We start from the raw sequence: 21,046 nt of genomic DNA on the forward strand, positions 1-21,046 counted from the left end.
TATATGTTCTGCAAACAGGTTGAACAGGTATGGTGATAGTAGGCACCCTTGCCAATGTGGAACCAATCCGTTTGTCCATTTTATGTCATGTGGCTTGTTGATTAGTATTGAGATTCGTCATTAGAATGATAAGATGCCCTAGTGTTCCCACTTTCTTAAGGACATTCCATAAATTTATCTGGTCAACTTCACCACTTTGCTGTAGTCAATGAAGTTCATGTTGACTTCCTTCTCGATACTACGAATATTAATATAATTAAAGGTAAGGACTTTGTTATTAATTCATATTAAATTCACATTAAGTCAGGATGATTATCATCATCACTGACTCATCATTCATCAATGTGACTTTGACTGAAATGATCTTGACTGTGGCTCATTATGGGGCAGCAGAACTTTGTCTCAGTGAGCTTGTTTCATTGAACATACCTGCATGAGGTGAGCAGAAAAGTCTGTTTACAGTTGCTAGGCAACAAGCGTCCTCATCTTACAGGCACACCAAAGATCTATGAATGAATTTACTCCTATGGGCCAGCAGCACGTCTGGGATATGGTGCATTCCTGACTTGTCTGCTACTATTTTACCCACATTTTAAAACAGCACAGGTAGCTAAAAAGGAAAGGACAAGGTTCAAGGAATTCATTCAGTGCCTGAAATGGCCCTTGCAAGTGGACACTGGGTTGAAAAGGAGATTGGAGGAGTGCCACCCAGCCCGAGGTGAGTAACTGCCTTCTGCATAAGGTGTAAAGAGGTAATTACTCGTATAACTTATGTGCCGTTAAAAGGAAATTCTATTGAGATGTAAACAAAGTAATTAGCAGTTTGATGTGAAATGGAATGATAAAGATGTTTAGTGACATATTTCTTTACAGTGGTGGTGGTAGAAACCAGAGATTATGATATCGACATCGCAAATATAGCCATTTTATTTACCATCCAGAATGACCAGTGAACTTACACGTGTCTTCTAAGTTTTATATGTAATGTTGATGATGGTAAAATAGTGGTAAATCTGAAAAAATACATTTTCTATTTTTCCTTACAATGCCCTGATTATACCTCTCCACCCTGATTGGAGTTTAAAAATGTTTAGCAAGCCTCCAGAATTAACGTTTTTCAGAACCATCCCAAAAATGTTGTCAGCTGTCCCAAAGTGAAACTTATCCAGCTAAAATATTAAACTGCTTTTTTTACATTACTTTTGTCTCTTGTATTTCTGAACTAACATTATTATGGATTCAGAAAAAGGTAAATGCCAGAAATTGCGAGCAAACAGTAATGATGAACCATTATTAACATTAGATTTATCGTATTTATGGCTGCCTTTAGGATAAGAATGGAACAAGATTATATTTTGTGCTCTTGAACATACTTTGGGTCTGAAAGTGTTAAGTGCTATGTGACATGTTATGTGACATCATTGAGTTGAAAAAAACAGCTTGTTTATGCTGGTTTATTCTGGTATAGTGCTAGTTTGGTCCTTTAGCTTTTCACGCAGCATAGTCATGCTGGTTGACCAGCATACCAGCAACCAAAACACAACATATGCTGGTTTTGCTGGTGCCCAGCATAATATCTTCCATTATTGCTGACCAGCATACCACCATCCAAAGCTCAATATATGCTGATATAGATAAAGTAAAAAATAGTACTTTAATTATCCATAATTAAGTTATAGTGTGCTAAAAAAATAGTACAGACACAATCCTTAGCTTGATGCTGATATTACATAGGAATTCCAAATGACAGGCTAATGGAAATTAGCATGATATTTGTACCAAATGTGTTAACATGTTGTGTAGAGTATACCTAGCAAATAGCATTCATATTTCCATTGAAAACACAGGTTTTCTCAGTAAATCAAAAAGTGATTTGTGGGCTGTGATGTAGCAGCTTAGTTCTGTAAATCACCATTAAACTTCTATTATGGTCCACTATACTAAAATACACTAATGAGAGGATGTGTCAGGCACCAACGAGAGCCTGTGGGTAAATCATATAATTTGGAATATAAGTGGGTAAAATAATTTTGACAAATGATTTGTGGGGTTCGATGTGTACTATGTTTAATCCTTCTGACACCTACTAATACTAATTAGTAACCTTTGATTTTCATATACCAGTAAACATATAACATCTATTGTGTGTTATGCATGAAAAATAATCAAACATTTGCAGAGGTCATGGTGAGGGCACCATGAAAGGAGGGAATGTAGTATTTTAATGAATAGATTACTATTATAATCAATAAGAAATCCATAACCATATGCTAAAAAGTTGATTAACAAAAGTGTATTAATCCTCTCACTAAGGATAGGCCTTGCTGTGTATAAGTTAGGGGATTTTGCATTGGAGAGTCCCTGAAGTTCAGAAGCATCTAGGAGCCAGTGTACTTTGTTGTGAGGGCAAACTGACCCCCAAAGAGTGAGGTAAGCTGATAAGGAACCAGTCACAATCACCAGTTTAATAAGGCAAGAGCTAATTAATAGCCTTGAAAGGATGGGGGCAGCTTGGGATAGCCAAGCATGGAAAGTTTTTAAAAAATCAAGGACAGGTGCGGTCGGAAATAAGGGTTTCCAACTGAAGTGTAGAATCAGGAAATAATGGGAATCAAAATGATATGGGACAATATGAGAGGAAGGGGGCGATTACTTCACCACCCCCAAACAGGATATAAAAAAGGATGTTTCTGTGATGTACTCTGCATTTGGTTGTCCGGAAGCCGTCTTGCCACCTGAAGCTCAATAAAAGAAGAGGCCCTTTTCCTTCCTTCCAAAAGAACTCAATGGCTGAAGTCTTTTATTCAACTTTCTTTTATTTTTGACTGAACTTTATTTCATTTTGCGTGTATGACGAGAACAAGCGATCAGATTTATTAAAGAACTGAAACATAGTTATAGAACAGATTAGTGTTTAATTATCCATATGTTGGGGCTCTGAGCGAGCGGGAATCGCACTTAGTCCCGACAAGCCAACATGAGGCCTGGAAGCGAGAGCCATGGCAAGCGTCATGAGTGACGCCTGCCGATGCCAAAACAGTGCAGCTGGTTCTCGTTAAGGGCAGCACAAGCACCTGAGCTGAGAGAGAGAAAGAACTTGTTTCTCACGGAGGTCGAACATTAGGCTTAGTTTGGTGGCTGCACTGCTAGATGTGAGGCAAGGCCCAGGGGCTGCACAGGGGAGTTGATCACGGAACTCGTGTCACAGTAGCTTAGCATGCAACAGTTTCACCACAGCACAAGTTTGTTTTGGCTCCTTGAAGCTTCACTGATGCAGGTTTAGAAAATAAAGACTCAGATTTGAGTGAGTAAACCTGTGTATTTGTGTGTTAGCCTAAGCTACTTCTGCTCCACATTTGCTACAAGCTAGCGTTTGCTTAGTGAGGCCTAAGCTTTACACATAACCACACAGCTTCATTCTGGCTCATCGAAGCCTCACTTATGCAGGTTTACAGAATAAAGACTCAAATCTGAGCGCGTACATCTGTGTTTTTGTATGTGGAGATGTTAGCTTAAGCTTTTTTTTATTTCTATTTTTCTTAGCTGAGCGAGAAGACTAAACCATCAGCAATTCTGGCTCATTGATGCTGTACTGAGGCAAGTTTAGAGTGTAAAGACTAAAATCTGAGCAACTGAAATCGACTGACTGGTGCTGGAGTGACAAAAAGACAGAATCTGCCTGATTATTAAAGCTACACTGGGGGCTTATTTTTCTATATTCTTCCTCATCTTAATTTATTCAGTCTGTAACAGACATGTTGTGCAGGTTCATGGGGGTTGAGAGGAGGGTGGTTTAGAAATGGGGCAGAGGGGGTGATTACAATTGGCATAATTGTACATATTAATAGATCCTTGCATTCTTAATGAGTTTTGAGGTTTAGGGACGCTCCTGTGCCGCTTTTAGTAGTCTGCCTTAAATTTATACACAACAATATTTAACAATCTATTATTCAACAATGTTTGAGTTTTAGGGGTATTTTAAGCACCGTGCCATACAATATTTTTATCATCCACAGGATGACGGGACAGCGTTAGTCTGGAGCCTGGAGAACTTCAGACATCTGGTTCCTATCACCCCCACTGTAAAGAGTTCTGACTCCGTATCTTGCACATTAAACCACTCTGAATAGCTTTGCTTACATCTTGACGATTTAAAGTGCCTTTTTTCGGTAAAAATACGTAGAGTTATAGGCACTTCAGCGATGGAGCGATTGGAGCACATGCACCCTCTCTTTTTTGAGCAGTGGAAATAAGTGCATGAGCATGAGATTCCAAAGATCAATCTTACAAAATAGAAGAAAAAAATCACCATTTTTTCCCCTCTCTGTTTATAACAGCAGTATGTTTTTTGAGATTTTGACTTTTATGTCACAATAATATCTTATTTCTTGAGATTTTGACTGATTATGTCAAAATAATGGCTTATTTTCTTGAGACTTTAACTGATGATGTGAAATAATGTCTTTTTTTCTAAAATGTTTGATTATGTCAAAGTAATGTCTTTTTTCTTGAAATTTTAACTGATTATGTGTAAGCAATGTATATTTTGTTGAGATTTGACTGGTTATGTCAAAATATTGCTTTTTATTCTCAAAACTTTTGACTAATTGTGTCAAAATAATGGATTGTTTTCTCAAAATTTTGTCCAAACATAGTCTATTTTGTTGAGATTTTGACTGATTATGTCAAAATAATGGCTTATTTTCTCGACGCTTTAACTGATGATGTTGAAATAATGTCTGTTTTGCAAATTTTTGACTGATTATGTCAAAATAATGGCTTATTTGTTTGAATGTTAACATATTTAACACCAGATAACAGCCTAATTCAACCCCACAAACTGCCCCCCCCCGGTAACTCTGAAACGTAATAATAATACTCCCCTACTTTCACTCAACATCATAGAGCTGTATTTTCACTATAGATCTGTTTCTCTGTAGGAATGGTCATGCAATTGCAGTGGCGGGAAATATTGTATTCTTGTATGGAGGAGTGTCGACCATGATATCTGAGGTGTGGAGCTTCTATAATACACAATATGCTTATATAATAAGATGAACGATGGTTTATTTTATTCATTTTACATCATGATGAACCACATGTTTTATTTTACTCTCTTTAGGAATCTCAGCCTTTATACCTGAATGATTTTTACATGATTACAGGTAACTATTTCTTTATAAATGACTAGCACTAGTTGTTCCAAATGCAATTATACAGTAAAGTGCAAAAGACACCGCCCTTCATTTATTTAATTTCCGGTTAAAACAGTAATTTAGTATGATTTAGGAGAAATTTCCAAGGAGATATAATATATTAGATATAAGATATTCTCAATTTTGTGAATGAGACTATTTGGATCACAAAAAGCAGAAAATGCAACCAACTTCTATGACTGAACTTTGGAGGTGTGAAAAATATCCCAGCAGATTTGAAAAACTGAAAGGGTGGCCACATTAAATACTGAAAAAAAATATATTTATTTGTTGAAGCATCTGTGTAATTTTCTGTTAATTATGTTTTATCCTTTTTTCTGGCACTGAAAAGTGAATAACGTGCTAGATGGCCATTATGACTGCAAATTAAACACATATATAAGGGGTCACCTCTGATATTTGCACAGTACTGTAAGTTAATAGATAGTTAATACCACCTTAATTAATACCACCTTCGTGCAGGCCTGAGCAAGCAGAAAAAAATCTGTTTCTGGTAAAAGCTCAGCTTAGACTTTCACTGTCTTGGATTCGTGGACGGAGACCTATCAATGTCTACCACATTGTAAACAGACTATATTTGTAAGAACGTAAAAGAATAGTTTTGTCCCCTAACATTGTCCTTTTTTTCTTTCCTTAAATGCTACAAGTTACTCCTAGTCATGTAACTTGGGAGATGATGCCTCAGAATGGAGTTGTACCCACAGCAAGAGAAGGGCACACACTTTGGTAAACAAAAAAGACAAAGAGAATGCATCTGTTTTTACGAACCTGTGACAATGTTACCCTGAGAAGTACAGACCTATTACTGTCATTTTCCTACACAGTTTCATTTGCAATAAATAATTATTTATGTGTAATTACTAAGTAAAAACTATGTAACTATGTAAATAATTTATTATGTGTTTAGTTATGTAATGAATTACCTTTACATTTGATTCACATTCTGTGTCAAGAGGGTTGAATCTGCTTTTCTGGCGTTCTTCCTTTGTCAAAAATGAAAAGTATAGTTTTTTTTTTCTACAAGCAAGATGTTACACAAAACAAACAAACTTTTCATCATATTAAAATTATAATACTGTGGCATCTGCATAGAAGAAGATGTGGAAAATATTGTACGTATAGGAAAACGCTCTTCTATTTAGAATGCCCAGCCCAACACGGAACACAGGGAGGGGTGACATTGGAGGATACAACATACGAGTAGGGTAGACAAACTCAATACACTGTATCCCACCCTCCTTGGTCACAATTATACTAATAAACAACAACTACTTCACCAACACAACAACATCAAAACAACAGCAACACTAACTGTCCTTTTCTTACCGGGAGCATGGCACCTCACGAAAGCCACTTTGCATGGCCACTGATGGCAGTGCGGCCTGTGACAGATGCCACAATACTAGGTTTTCTTTTCTGCTTACAACAAGAAACATGGTATTGATTGAAAGATTAGAATCCACTCTTTTGACAGAAATATCTCCGATTGTTTCTTTTAGCTGTGAGTGAGGCAGAATTTAACAAAATAAGAAGAGGCACTTCAAGGCCTACATGCCATGGGGGACCCATGAGGGTTGAGGTTCAAAATAAAGCTTAGCATCTCTTCTTCACAGTGTTGTCAAAGGAAAATTGTACTTATTTGGAGGTTGCTGCCATCCTCAAGCAACAGAATGTCTCCCGGGGGTGTACTGTTTTGACATTGGTAAGCAGCTACAGCTCTCGACTTTGTTAACAGAAAGAAATACAATAGCAGTTTAGCCTCAGAATCACCTGATTTGAAATACTGGAATGTAGGCGTGGTAATTAGTCAAAGTTTATTTGTTGTAATGCACTATTCTGTGCTACTCATACTCAGTGACACTGAGATGGGAGAAGCTGGTCACTGGAGGTGTTTCTCTGAGGACTCTCAGACATAGCTCTGCAGCCTTGGGGGACAACATCTACATTTATGGAGGAATGGTGGATGGAACACCTACAGACAACCTCATGATGTTCAATACAGGTATGCTCTTAAGCTCTCTGCATGACTTCTGGATATTCGAGGTGCAGTCCAAACCACTCTCTGCCCTCCAATCACTGCTTAGCAAGCATTGCTATTTACCATTACCTCAAGCCTTCGGTTCTTTATCAGCATGCTAGTTTTTGAAATTTAACTTCCAGCTGTGGCCAAACGATGTGCCCTGGGGATCTGTAAAAGCAAGATTCCATCCCCAATAGAGTATGTCGTTTTCTACCCATTGCCAGAACCAAAAACAAATTTAAAAAATGTAGTTGTTGTCAGTTATCTGTGATTTTGGTACTCATTTACTACAATAGCTAAAATAGGCTATACAACAATTTCGATGCAAATTCGTACTTCAATGCATCGAGCTATCAACTAAAAATGCTCTATAAACTTTTTTCATGTTTGCTGTAGCTGTATGCTTTGGCCTAGGATTATAAGATTTAAAATTTTATAGTTCGCTGTGTTTTTCCCCTTTTTTAGCTGTCTGGTTTGACTTCAGTTATGTTTTCTTCATTGGGCAAAACATGTGCATGTGGCAAGCATATGCATGCTTTATAGTGAATTGGTTGAGCTTATGTGAGTCCAGCATTCTGGTTGGTGTACACAGTTTTGCAATTGTTTTGTATCACCATAGGAGTGGAAACATTAGAATAGGTAGGGTGATGACTGCACTGCTGTCAGGAATAGGCAATAGCCTGATATTATGACTTTGCAGGACATTTGGACGTTTGGAAATTGCATCTACCCTGCAGGCCTACCCATTTTTTCACAAGCTTACCCAAAATTTTATTTCTGCCTACAATACTGCTTTACAGCAGAAGGAAGAAATATTCATAACTTTTAGTGGAAGTCAATGCAATGAGATTTTAATCCATGCAATGTTTACTATTTAAGCAATGTAAATGGCAGCTGATATTTTCAGATTTTGCAAATGTAAAAATGGTACGAAAATGATACAAGGTTTTGTCCCAACAGTTTTGTCCCACTTTACAGTGGTGGTGCTAACAACCCAGGGTCACAATGTACAATGTACTATAAGACAAATCCAGCCATTTTATTTACAATATGAAATGACCAATGACCCTGCAGTTGTTAATGTAATGATAATAATGGTGAAATTGTGGCAAATCTGTCAAAGTGTATTTTCTTTCGGCACTAAAAATGTTTTAGGCCAAAACCTTCTAAAACTATGATGGAACAGTGTTTCAGCTGCATTCACGTAACGAAAATTAAAACACCACTATGATTAATATTGCAGGTGATTTAGTATGTCATTACATTATGTATAGATGTTATTTCATTATTCTTGCTATTATTGCTAAGCAATTCATTTTTACAACGTATGTCAGCAGTTTATTATTATGAGCTTTTATGACAAACTGTTCTATATATCCTTTTATAGTATCAATGATTTGGACTCCTATCAAAACAACTGGGACTTTACCATCTGCAAGGTAAGGTTTTATATTCTGCACATCATGTATGTTTCTGAGAATTACAGATTTGAATAATTTACACTTTGAATAGGATGTTTTAGGAATAACTAAACCTGCTTATTCAGGACTGGCTGATGTTGTTTTGGTACATCATTGATTGTATCAGATTTATTAAAGAGTTGAAAGCCTCAGACTGTCTGATCTGGTACAGTGTGTGCAAACCGTTGCTATGGTGCTGTGGTGGTGGGGATCATTTGCCTAGTGACCTCATGTGAAAATGGAACTGAGGGCCGTCTTTTTTCCATTGGGCCATTATCCTGATTCTGGCTTAGGACCGTAGTCCTTGTTCCAAGCACCCCCAAGGCTCCCCCCGACTCCATTCTCCAGTCTTTTCTTCTCATGCAACTGAGCTATGAACATTTTATTATAGATATAACCACGTGTGCGCTGTCGTCAATGAGCAGATCTTCTTGTTTGGTGGATGTGGAGAAGACGGGTCCTACTACAAAGACATTCACATTCTAAATACAGGTAAACTGCAATATCTGAACTATTTTGCTGTTTTTGTAAATACAAACAAGTCTAAATTTGTGCATAGAGTGGAAGGCAAAAGCTTGATGTAATGACTAGGATGACTTTCATGACCAGGGCGGTCAAAGATGGCCCATGAGCTTTGATTTGGCCTGCAAGAAGGCTACCCTGACCCCACCCCCGTCACTCAATAAGGGAACAAACGTTTTCATGCCAGACTCTTAAAAACGATGGTGCTTCAAAGGTTCTTTATTAAAGAAAATGGTTCTATATTGAGCAATGAACACTCAAAGAACACTCTGCGTGCTTAAAGGGATCTTTGCAGCATAAAGCGTTCTTCAGATTGATGGAGAATGTGCTGTAGATGGTTCTACATAGAACCTTTTTGAAAATGGTTTTATATAACACCCAAAAGTTATCTTCTGTTGTTACAGTGTCAAGCTTGTAACAATAGAAGAACCCTTTTTTAAAAAGGTTCTATATAGAACCGTCTATAGCACATTCATGCACATCAGTCTGAAGAACCCTTTTATGACACAAAGAACCCTTTTCGTGCTTCGGACCCCTTCCCCGAGTGGATGAATCTGATGATTGCTAGCAAGTTGAAAGAATATTCAAAGAGAGCTCAGTCAAAACTTGGTGAAGGACGTTTTGTCTGAGGATGTGAGTGAATTATGTACTATTGATGATTCATGATGTTGATTTTGCGTTTGAGATCTAAACATTGAGCTGGACCTTCTTTTTGAGACTATGTGTGTGACGTTAAAACATAAAGACATATGACGTAGTCTGACAAACTCCCAACCCAACATCTCTGACTTTTAAATTATTATTTCAGGCTTTACAGGGTAAGTCATAGCAGCGTGTGCACCCCATATTTTAGCCTTTTATTTATTCTCCTGACTCAGTAATGCTACTTCTTTCAATTTTAACAAAAAAAAACTCATAGTGCAGCTTTAAGTAGTAGGGTTCAAGTAAAGTGTTGCCTGGAATGTATGTGTGGAATGTAACCACACCCACTGTGCTCCTCTTTAGAGACCCTGGTGTGGCAGAGAAGTGAGGTTAAAGGGGAGTCACCGCTGTCCTGCGCTGGTCAGACCTTTACAGCTCACCATGACAAGGTCAGTAACGTTGGTGCATTCGAACAATCCTTTGAGAAATGGAAATATCTGAGTTTACCACAAGCAAGTTGCACTTGAATGACACTCATAAAGCAGTAAACTCGGGCAAGTTCCATGTTACTTGAGTTTATTGGTGAAATATGACCAGCCAGTACATTCTCTGTCAACAGATATATATATATATATATATATATATATATATATATATATATATATATATATATATATATATATATATATATATTGGAGCAGTAAGCATCGTTGGTTCACGCCAGCCGATATACACAGTACTGTACGAAAGTTTGAGACACTTCATTTATTTCATTTCCAGTCAAAAAGCCAAGTACAAGTCAGCAAAAACAGAAACATATAATTAATATAGAAATACACAAAAGCCTCAACAATTAAATATAATAAAATTTTTTCCAAATTTACTGTGTCCACCACTCGCCTTCATTATAGCTTCCATTCTTTCCAGGAGACTTGCTGTCAGTTTTTCAAAGAAATCTGCAGGGACATTTTTCCTTAAGGTTCAGTCTTAGAAGTTGGTTGCATTTTCATGACCCAAGTAATCTGAAACACATTCAGTAGTGTTGAGGTCTGGACTTTGTGGTGGCCAGCCTATGTGTTCTGAGAACACCAGCAGCATCTTTCTTTGATTTGTTCTTCTTTTTTGCGCATTTCCTTTTCTCAGTAACAGCTTCTTCACAGCTATACACATTTTCACACCCATAGGCAAGACAAGGCAAGTTTATTTATGTAGGACCTTTCATACACTGCTGTCATTCAAACTGCTTTACAAATGAGAAAATACAGTCAGAAAGTTGTTTAAAAAAAAAGTAAATTAGAATAGAAATTACAAACATGATTAAAACATGATTAAAACAATAGATTTAAAAAACAAAATCACTAAAATAAAAATCAGATTAGAAATTAAATGGAGGAAGAGGGTCTAGAAACACTAACAGTGTTTTAAACTGTGCTTAAAGCTGCTCAAATAGTAATGTTTTGAGCGTAGATTTGAAAGTGTCCAGTGCAGAATAGCAGCTAAACGTTGCTTCTCGATGTTTAGTCTGATTAGTTCCTAATGATTTCAGAGTTTTGCTCGGCTCATATTGCTGCAACATATGAAATAAATATGCTGTTCCTACACCACTAGGCAATTTATAGACCAGTAATAGTACCTTAAAGTCTATTCTATAACAGACTGGTAACCAGTGCAATGATTTAAGAATGGGGGTGATGTGTTCCCATCATTTACTCCTAGTGAAACTCTGGCAGCTGCATTCTGAATCATCTGAAGCTGTTTATCTTTTAGGAGTCCAGTTAGGAGACCATTACAGTAATCAATCCTGCTAGAAATAAAGGCGTGTATGAGTTCTTCCAGGTCTGCTTTCGTCAGAAAATCTTGGATCTTGTTGATATTCTTAAGGTGATAAAAAAGCTGATTTAGTAACTACTTCGACACGACTGGTAAAATTAAGGTCAGAGTCTATTAGTACAAGGTTACATACAAGTTCTTTAGATTTTAAGGCTCTTAAATCTAAATGGACAGCTCATCTGTGCCCCTCATTGCTATTCCCAAATAAAATAATCTCTGTTTTATCTTTATTCAACTGCAGAAAGTTTTGTCCCATCCAGTTAGTGATGAGCTCAAGGCATTTACAGATCTGAGTATCATCTGCATAGCTGTGGTAAGATATCCCATAGTCCTGTAGTATTTGGCCAAGAGGCAGCATGTACAAACTGAACAAGAGTGGCCCAAGAACTGAACCCTGGGGGACACCACAGGTCACTGGCACTCTCTCAGAAATATTATTTTCAATTTCCACAAAGTAGTCCCTTCCTTGCAGGTATGAACTGAACCATTTTAGGACAGTTCCTGAGAGCCCATCCCAGTTCTCAAGTCTTTCTATGAGAATTATATGGTCGCTGGTATCAAAGGCAATGCTGTGATTAAGCAATAGTAGATGTTTTTCCAGAGTCTGTATTTAATGAATGTCATTAATAACTTTAATTAGAGCACAGTACTATTATTAGGCCAAAAACCTGAGTGAAATTTGTGTAGACAGCTAGACCAGTATTGTAGTATTGAGTTGTCTTCTCACAGTGGAAGGATGGACAGAAGCACAAGTGGATTTTTTCAGAACTGAAAGAAGAATGGAGCTTGGTTTTATGATTATCGGTCAGAGATGAAAGCTTTAATGGCCACAGTTTTGGTGGTCTAACAGGTATATCTTGCACAGTGGTTAGGAGTTTCATTTTCTCTATAATTTTTGATAGTTTTTAAACTTCAGTTTTGGAAACTTGCTCTATATCTAATCTCATAGGAAATATCTACTAAAAAATTAACCTCTTAATACTATTGGCTGTTTTGAATGAAGGTAGGTCTCTGGCATTTGCACAGTACTGTTTATATACATACTGTTCATGTGATGAATTTACCAAGACTACCTGACCGAGGATCATTGAAATGCACCACATGTCCCATTCACATGTCATCTAGTAAAGAGTCCTGGCTTTAATCCTCGTTTCCCTTGATTGTAGAAGCTGCATAATGATTCACAATAAAAAATGCTGTTTGTTAAACACAGGATATCTACTTGTTTGGGGGGATGTTTACTGGCCCTGAAGGAACCGTCTCTTCAACTAATGAAATTCACAAGCTAAGCATTGGTAAGATTCTGTTGTTTATGTGCTTGTCATTTTTTGCATTTCCCAAACTGAAATGTGACTTGGCCCACAGCAAATACTAATCCATTCCTTCTCCTTGTGGTTTTTGCATAATTCTCCAGCAAAGATGAAATGGAAGGTACCTTTGTATGTGGGGATTCCTCCAGCAAGACGTTATGGCCACACAGCCTTTATTCTTCATAGTCATGTAAGTGAGTGAGCATATGTGTTTGTATATGTTAAAAACATATGTAAGAAGTCAGAAGGACTCAGCTCAGTCCATCCAGTGTCTACAAGCGTTCACACCAATTCAGCAAAACGTCCTGGTTTCACTAATGAGTTCACCTTTTGACAGAGAGAAATCTAATTAGACGGTGTCGTACAGGGCTGAAACAAATGCCTGCTGTCTCTGGCAGCCAGTGGACCTAATTAAGTACTCCTAGCTTACAGTATTATTTAAAGGAACAGTCAAACTTTTTCCTGAAATATATGTCATTTTCCTTGTTTCCAAGATTTTTTAAAACTATGTAGCTATTTTTATGGAATGTGTTCTTCTAAAGTAAGATATGAAGCAAACATTATCTCCCATAGACTTCAAGTGGTCTTTATCGAGCCATCTGGTCTTTATTGTCACTCATCAACAGAACAAATTTCCAAAAAAGTTGGGACATTTGGTCAAATGCCATTAAAAACAGAAAGTAGTGATCCATTTTGACCTTTATTTAAGTAAAAAACTGTACAAAGACGATATGTAATGCTTTATAATGGCACATAGCCAGTTTAAGACTAGTAAAGTTGAAATGTTCAAAAAAACGTCTGGAAGAGGGGATGCAATCTTAGATATAAAAGTAGCATCCAGTAAAGGCCTTGCACTTTGAGAGCAAGGATGGATCAAGGCTCATCATAAAATCCAAAAGTTTAAAAATAACGATCCTCAGTGAGTGTTTGGACTTGCATAGAACTTCCATTGTTCTATGCACAGTGGAAGTCATATGTCAACAAAGTCTAGAAACGCCGCCAACTTCTCTGGGCTAAAGCTCATCTGAAATGGACTGATGCGCAGTGGAAATGTGTATTGTGGTCTAACGGGTCCACCTTTCAGATTGTTTATAGAAATAATGGACAAAAAAGATTCCAGATTGTTACCAGCATAAAGTTCAGGGTCTGTTGTGATATGGGGTATTGGTGGGTAACTTGCACATCTGTGAAAGTACCATAACTGCTAAAAACATATTCAGCCTTCTGCACAAGATCCTTTTCAGGGGAGTCCATGCTTACTTCAACATGACAACACCAAGCCACATTTTGCACGTTATAACAGCATGGCTGTGTAATCAGAGAGTGAGGATGTTAGACCGCCCTGCTTGCAGTCCAGATCTGTCTCTCATTGAGAATGGTTCCCTTTTTAGCTCAAAGTACTTTTAAGAAGTGTTTCAGCCCTGACTGCTTTTTAAAAGAGGCAAAATACAGAACAGCCAATCAGAACAGAGGTCATTTCTACATATCAGTATTAAAGGCACAGTAACAAAAACAGCCTGTTTAATTCAAGAGGTTGCGAAATGGCCATGTAACAATGAGTTGGGATTATTTTTGGTACACAAACACATACAAATGCCATAAGCCCTTCTCACAATCCAAGTAATCTCAAATACATTCAATGTGGCTGAGGTGTGGACTGTCCATTGGAGGTCAGTCCATTGTTCTGAGAACACCAGCAGCTTATTTGTTTGATTCCCAAATTGTTTCTTTTTTTTCTTTTCTTAGTAACAGCTTCTTGACACATCTTTTTAGACTCATAGCACTGAGTTTTCTCACAGTGGAAGGATGGACAGGATTTTTTTCAGATATGAAGCAAGAGTGGAGCTTGATTTTCTCCTCTCTCTTAAAGAAGAAAGCTTTATGTAATGTATACAGACCATTCGACTGACTTAGTTCAAACTGCAGTCCCACCATCCCACAAAAAACTATTTGAAAAATAATTAATCAAATTAATTGAGTTAAATATATACAATATCATTATTTATAGGGTATTTTCTGTTGGGAGATGTCTGTCCCAAACTCACATTAAACCTAAGTTACCCTAAATTCAACATGTAAAAATAATTATTATGTTTTTAAGGTCTTTTTAATCACTTTTAAAGTGAAGCTGAAAGGTGTACATTTATCACCAGTTTAATTTTCCAGTGAAAAAACATTGCTGTCCCACAGTTTCACGTCGTTACCGAAACACATTTTCGTCTATAGGCGGAGCCTTTATTTTAGCCACACCCCTACATTTTAGAGCAGGAAGTGAGGCTGCATCCCTCTCCCTCATGGCCACATGGTGAGCAGTTAGATCCCATTGTTTTGAAGTAAATGTGTCCCAAAGCCTAAAAATCAATGTGTAATATTAAGAATTGTCATTACTGAAACACATTTTCTGAGGTTAAATAACTCTATAATGAAAAATGTTATGATTTTATGTTTGTACACTCGTTCAAAGCTGTGGTTGCTAGTCAGGTACTGGCCAGTGTTTTTGAGTTCTGCTGAAAATTAGCTAAAATTGTCACCACCGAAACTTTTTGATAGTGTTATGATTGTTTTGTTAGTGACAAAATGGAATCTTTAATCATTTGTTTAAATAAAATAAACATAATTAAGCTATAGGGTCACTCAAACCAAAATGAATTCAGTATTCCAAGTTAAATGTCTGGAATGTGTTTTCAACTTGGACTTGAGGTCTAAACTCTGGAGTAGCAATTCGATAAAATGATTCATATCTGATGGAGACAGTTTTGGTGGTCAACCAGGTCTTGTATGGTTATTAGAAGCCTCTATATCTTTTGATATATATTTTATTTCATTTTTAACTTTTTATCTTGCATCTAAAGTCTTCAGAAATATCAGCAGAAAAATGAATAACTTGTACTTAATGGCTGTTTTAACTGGAAATTAAAGAAATGCAGGATGGCCTCTGATTTTGCATAGTACTACAGTACAATTCTGAGAAAGTTCCATTTAAAAAGCCATTTAATTGTGAAAAAACCTTTGCACTGTACTGCGTATTTCTTCACTGTAGATGTACGTGTTTGGAGGTAAGAATGAGGAACAGGAATTCAATGACTTGAAGATCATGAAATTAATAAACCCATCAGAGAGACAGCCAGGTAAGATGACTTCACCTCTTTTTCACTATATCCTTATTACAGTCTAAATGATTCCTTTATCCACATTTATTACAGTCATGAAGGAGATTCTGTCTGAATTTGGACTTCAGGGAATCAGCAACAGGTTAGTACCTTTATAGCAGGGGTGCTCAGTCCTGGCCTTTGAGATCTACCACCCTGGACAGTTCAGATCCAGCATACTTGACTCATCAATATAGCCTTCATCACTTGGATCAATTGTGTTCAATAAGAGTTGGAGCCAAACTCTATAGGATGGTAGATCTCCAGGACCAGGATTGGGCATCCCAGCTTTTTAGGACAGACTGTGCAAGTGGTTTACATTTCATTGTCTTCTTCAGGAAGTTTTAAGTGCCTAAATGGTGTAATGATAGCAGTTGGGGGTAGTGTCATGTCATTACCTGGAACTGAACCCAAGCCCTTCTTCCTTTATGCAAATTTGGAGTTCTAGTTTCATTCTCAGTTTCATGAGGGCTATTTTTTTCGGTTATTTAAATTGAGTATGTGTGTGCATGTGTTCAGCTTTGTGCCAACAAAGGTTCCCAATGTGAAGTACGAGCTGAGTGAAACTCCATTAACTGTGAAGATTGAGAGAACAGAGTCAACACAGGTGACTTAAACTGCAGTTTATTCAGATTATCTGTAGTACCTTTTACAGAAAATGGCTCCTTGAATGAATGAATATATTAACAATAGATTGAATAATGACGTGTTAGCATTAACGAACATATACATTTTTGACTAAGGATCGCATTACCTGTCTGCGTTGCAGAATTAACAAATAATTCATCAAATATCATGGTCAAAATAACGCAGGCCAATCTACATTGTTCAGTTGGTTATAAAACCACCAATGCAGTTTTAAAGGGGCACTCCGGCCAAAATAGAAGTGCAAATATTGCTACATCTGTTGTAAACGTACCTATTCACCTCCTCTAGTGGTGCCACAGTAGTCTCTAGAGCAGGGGTGCACAGCTCCGGTCCTGGAGGATCAGTATCCAGCACAGTTTGATGATTTATCTGCCCGGTTACACTTAATCGCCAGGTTTAGTGGGTATATTTGAGTAGGGAAACTTCAAAACTGTGCTGGACACCGGCCAACCAGGACCGGAGTTGTGCACCCTGCTCTAGAGTGAGATTTTCCAGTTTAAAGACTCCAAAACTGCCCTTAATATGATTTATCTTGAAGGTGGGTGGACCTCTTAAAAACTACAAACACTTTGGAGTGGATACTCGAGGACATGTTTGAAATGTTTGTTTCTAACCGGTTAAGGCAGAAGGATGCCAGTTAGCTAACATGACGAATGTCATGTCTACATTTATAGGCCTCTACATCAGGCATGTCAAACTGGGGACTTTTCGGGCCAAAGTGCTGCAGAGATTAGCGTTTACCCTCATCTAATACTTGGAATTCAGTTCATGAAGTCTTTGCTAATTAGCTGAATCAGGTGTGTTTAATGAGGTACCGTGCTGAAGTCTGCAGTGTTTTGGCCTGCGAGGACTGGAGTCTGACACATGTGCTTTACATCAGTGGCTATGCTAGCAGTCCAGATTCTGTTATCATCTTGCAGGGATTCCCAGTAGTTGTATGACATATTTACATAGTGCATGCTGGGTATCGTAGTGAGAGAACACTGATGAAAAAAAAGATGAAAATTGTGAATTCTGTCAGACTGATGCAGCTTAGAGATATAATGCCTCGTCACAGAATATTACATAACTTGACAAAAAACAATAATTGCTATTTTTAGGCCGTAATGCCCTTTTAATATTACGCATGTTATATTATATGGCAATATAATCACATCTTTTATCAAACAGACTAACTCAATGCATGTTTAAACCAGTGGTTTGCACTGTCTAGCCCACAGCTCATCGAGATTTCACTGCAGTCCGTGATGAGGCAATGAGCATGATCCACAAAGCTTTTGCAATTTTAGATGAGGAGTTCCGCAAACTAGACAGGTATGGGAAAGGTACGAAACTGCCGGGTGAAAGTCACCTGCAGCTTTATTTCAGAGATCAGTCAGCACTTGGTAAAGAAACAGCTTAGTGTAGTTTCTGATTTTGAATGGTTTATCTCTATGTTTATATGTGTTTCCTCTTGCAACAGATTGAGCAAGATAGGTCAACTGTTTTTTCTTTTTCTCTGGAAACAGAGAAAAGTCAGAGCTTTCGCAGGCAGCAGAAGCGCTGCGGTGTGAGCAACAGGCTTACAATGAGTATCACCAGAAGCAGACTCAGGTGTGTTGTATTTACAGTACTGTCAGAGAACACTTCATGTGTTTAATTTCCAGTCAAAACAGCTGTTATGAAAGTTATTCATTTTTAGCATCAGGAGAAAAAAAATTACACAGAAGCCTCAACAACTAAATATCATTTTTCAGTTTTTAGTGTGCCCGCTCTTTACCTTTATAACAGCTCCCATTTTTTTCAGGAGACTTACTTTCAGTTTTTCAAAGAAATCTGCACCTACTAAGTTCAGTCTTAGACAGTGGCTGTATTTTATGCTTCTCATCGTTCCAGTAATCCTTAAACATGTTAAACGATGTTGAGGTCTGGACCCTAGGTTGGTCAGTATATTGTTCTGAGAACACCAGCAACTTCTTTGTTTGATCAAATGTTCTTGTTTTGTGGCTATTTCCTGTTCCCTTTAATAGTTTCTTGACAGCTGTACATGCTTTCAGAGTCATAGTGTTGAGTCGTCTTCTCACAGTGAAAGGATGGACAGAAACACCTGTGGATTTTTTCAGATCTGAAACGAGAGGGGAACTTGATTTTTTTTTTTCTTGGCTCTCAAAGATGAAAGTTTTATCAAACAATGTTTTATGCAAACAATGTTAGTGTAAAATTATTAGAATATATATATATATATATATATATATATTCTATATATATATATATATATATATATATATATTCTAACATATCACTGGGGTAGGAATGACATGTTAACCCCTTACATGGCCAGTTTTATTATACATTTCTAAAATAGCTCAACTAGTTTGCATTGAAGTCCCTGTAGATACTGAATAAGTCTCAGTATGCAATAAGCCTGAGATTTTAAGGGGTTAAAACAAAAAAAGTCACGTGTAAAAAACTGTAGATCATCAAATAAATGCATATTAATGAAAACTAAAAAAACTAAGAAAACTAACTAAGAAAACTAAAGCCACAAGAAAGCTCTGCCACTGTCAATATTCAGAGACAGTCTACTGATGTCTGCACAAAGTACCAGCTTTTCCCAATATGCTTTGCAAATAACAGCTAATTACTTTAAATTCTGACATGTATCTGACAAGAAACGTTACCTGTTTCTCCCAGAAAGAACCATTTTTACACATATTTAAGGAATACAGCAGATTACTGCAGAATATCTGCTGGAAATGTACATTAATTGTTTACAGTATATGTACTGTTTACTGATGGGGACAGTTTTGGTGGTTTAGGAGGTCTTGCATGGTTGTTAATAGTCCCATTTTCTCCATATCTTTTAACCCTTTAAATGGCCAGGGCCCAAAGTTTTAGTTACACTTCTATAACCTAAGAATAGCTCAGCCAGTCTATACCTGATCTCCGCAAAAAAAATTAAAAAAGAATAACTTGAATTTAATGACAGATCTGACTGGAAATTAAACACATGAAAGAGTGATCCCTAACTTTTGCACGGTACCTTATTTGTGAATCTGAACGTAGACGCAAAAATGAAGTCAGTCCAGCCCAAATTAACTGTGGCAAACTTAACCTTTTGAGTAACATATCAAGCATATCTATAGTTCTGTAACACTTTTACACATCATTCTCCAAAATGGCTTTTCTTGAATGGGCGGTCATTTTTCAGAACACATTCCCGCCTTTTATTCTATACATTTTCAAAACAATGGTTGAAGGAAGTCGGGTTTGTGTCTCTGGTTGAACAGGAACTTCAGGAAATGCTGGAGAGGCACAGATCTCAGAACGAGGCTTGGCTCCGAGCTCGAGCAGAAGAGAACGACAAGGAGAGGAAGGAGCTGTGTAAACTCAGGGTGTGTAACCGCAAACAGTTACTGAGGACGCACTTGTGGCCATGTTTCACTAGAGGCTTGCTATTTATATACCCCAATGTCTGACTAGTCAGACAACGACATTTCCACCTTAGCAATTAGCCTCCACTGAATATGACTGGACCTCACTTTTAACTAATGGTCAACCAATTGTCCAGAAAAGGCAAAATCAAAGGTGTATTACACCAGTTCAGTAGACATGGCACAGTACAGGATTCCATTAAGGTGCACCGTCATTCATTGCTGTTTATTGTCAACGTTTTTTAACAGGAGGAGGTGCTTCATGAGCAGGAGAAGCTAAAAGAAGAGCAGTGCAACATCCAAAAACGCAGTGAGCACCTCCTGTCCATTATGCAGCAGTTCAAAGGCATGTGAAGAAACAGTCTCCATGGCAACCAGAAGGAGGAGAGAGGCCGAGTTTTGTTTTCCATCACACTTCTTTGCTGTCATTGCTGTGCGTGTGAGTGTGTTCATTCGTGGGACCCCTTTGTGTCCTTTAATCACTCTAGACATGCATACATTGATGGCGTGTTTGCATAATTGCCATTATATGTTGTTGTACAGAGAGAGACACCTGTAAAAGCATGGCCTTATGCAACCAAACAAAGCCAATCTGACAGGGTATGTATGCTTACTAAGAAAACTACAGGCCCAGATTTTTAGATCTGAGGCCCAGAAGTACAAGAGCAAGCACTGCTTTCATTCTTGTGAAACAGGTTGACTTCCTTTCTTGTGTTTTGTGTTTTCTTCATTTGAAAATGTATCTGAATGCTGAAGTCTACGAATAAAAGTTTATGAAAATGTAACAACTGACTATATAAACAATGCTAGGAATATATGAAATGTATCTTGTTCAG

General features: G+C 37.5%; 1 protein-coding gene across 1 annotated transcript; it reads left to right on the top strand.

The window, feature by feature from the left end:
- Positions 1-541: 541 nt before the first annotated feature.
- On the top strand, positions 542-20,819 carry zmp:0000001301 (rab9 effector protein with kelch motifs). The gene is made up of 18 exons (XM_036594879.1): positions 542-718; positions 4,941-5,013; positions 5,123-5,165; positions 5,864-5,942; positions 6,830-6,918; positions 7,072-7,218; positions 8,624-8,675; positions 9,088-9,188; positions 10,224-10,309; positions 12,904-12,985; positions 13,105-13,190; positions 16,041-16,128; positions 16,204-16,252; positions 16,669-16,756; positions 18,011-18,111; positions 18,306-18,390; positions 20,067-20,171; positions 20,460-20,819. The coding sequence occupies exons 1-18, from the start codon at positions 657-659 to the stop codon at positions 20,562-20,564; spliced, it is 1,521 nt and encodes a 506-aa protein (XP_036450772.1). The 5' UTR covers positions 542-656; the 3' UTR covers positions 20,565-20,819.
- The last annotated feature ends 227 nt before the right edge of the window (positions 20,820-21,046 follow it).

Source organism: Colossoma macropomum, unplaced genomic scaffold, assembly GCF_904425465.1.
Source record: "Colossoma macropomum unplaced genomic scaffold, Colossoma_macropomum, whole genome shotgun sequence".
NCBI classification, from domain to species: Eukaryota; Metazoa; Chordata; class Actinopteri; order Characiformes; family Serrasalmidae; genus Colossoma; species Colossoma macropomum.

Coding starts and splice junctions, on each gene's coding strand:
- zmp:0000001301 (XM_036594879.1), top strand. CDS start 657: ATGGCCCTTGCAAGTGGACACTGGGTTGAAAAGGAGATTGGAGGAGTG. Junction 9,189..10,223: donor CATTCACATTCTAAATACAG/GTAAACTGCAAT, acceptor GCTCCTCTTTAG/AGACCCTGGTGTGGCAGAGA. Junction 16,253..16,668: donor CTTCAGGGAATCAGCAACAG/GTTAGTACCTTT, acceptor GCATGTGTTCAG/CTTTGTGCCAACAAAGGTTC.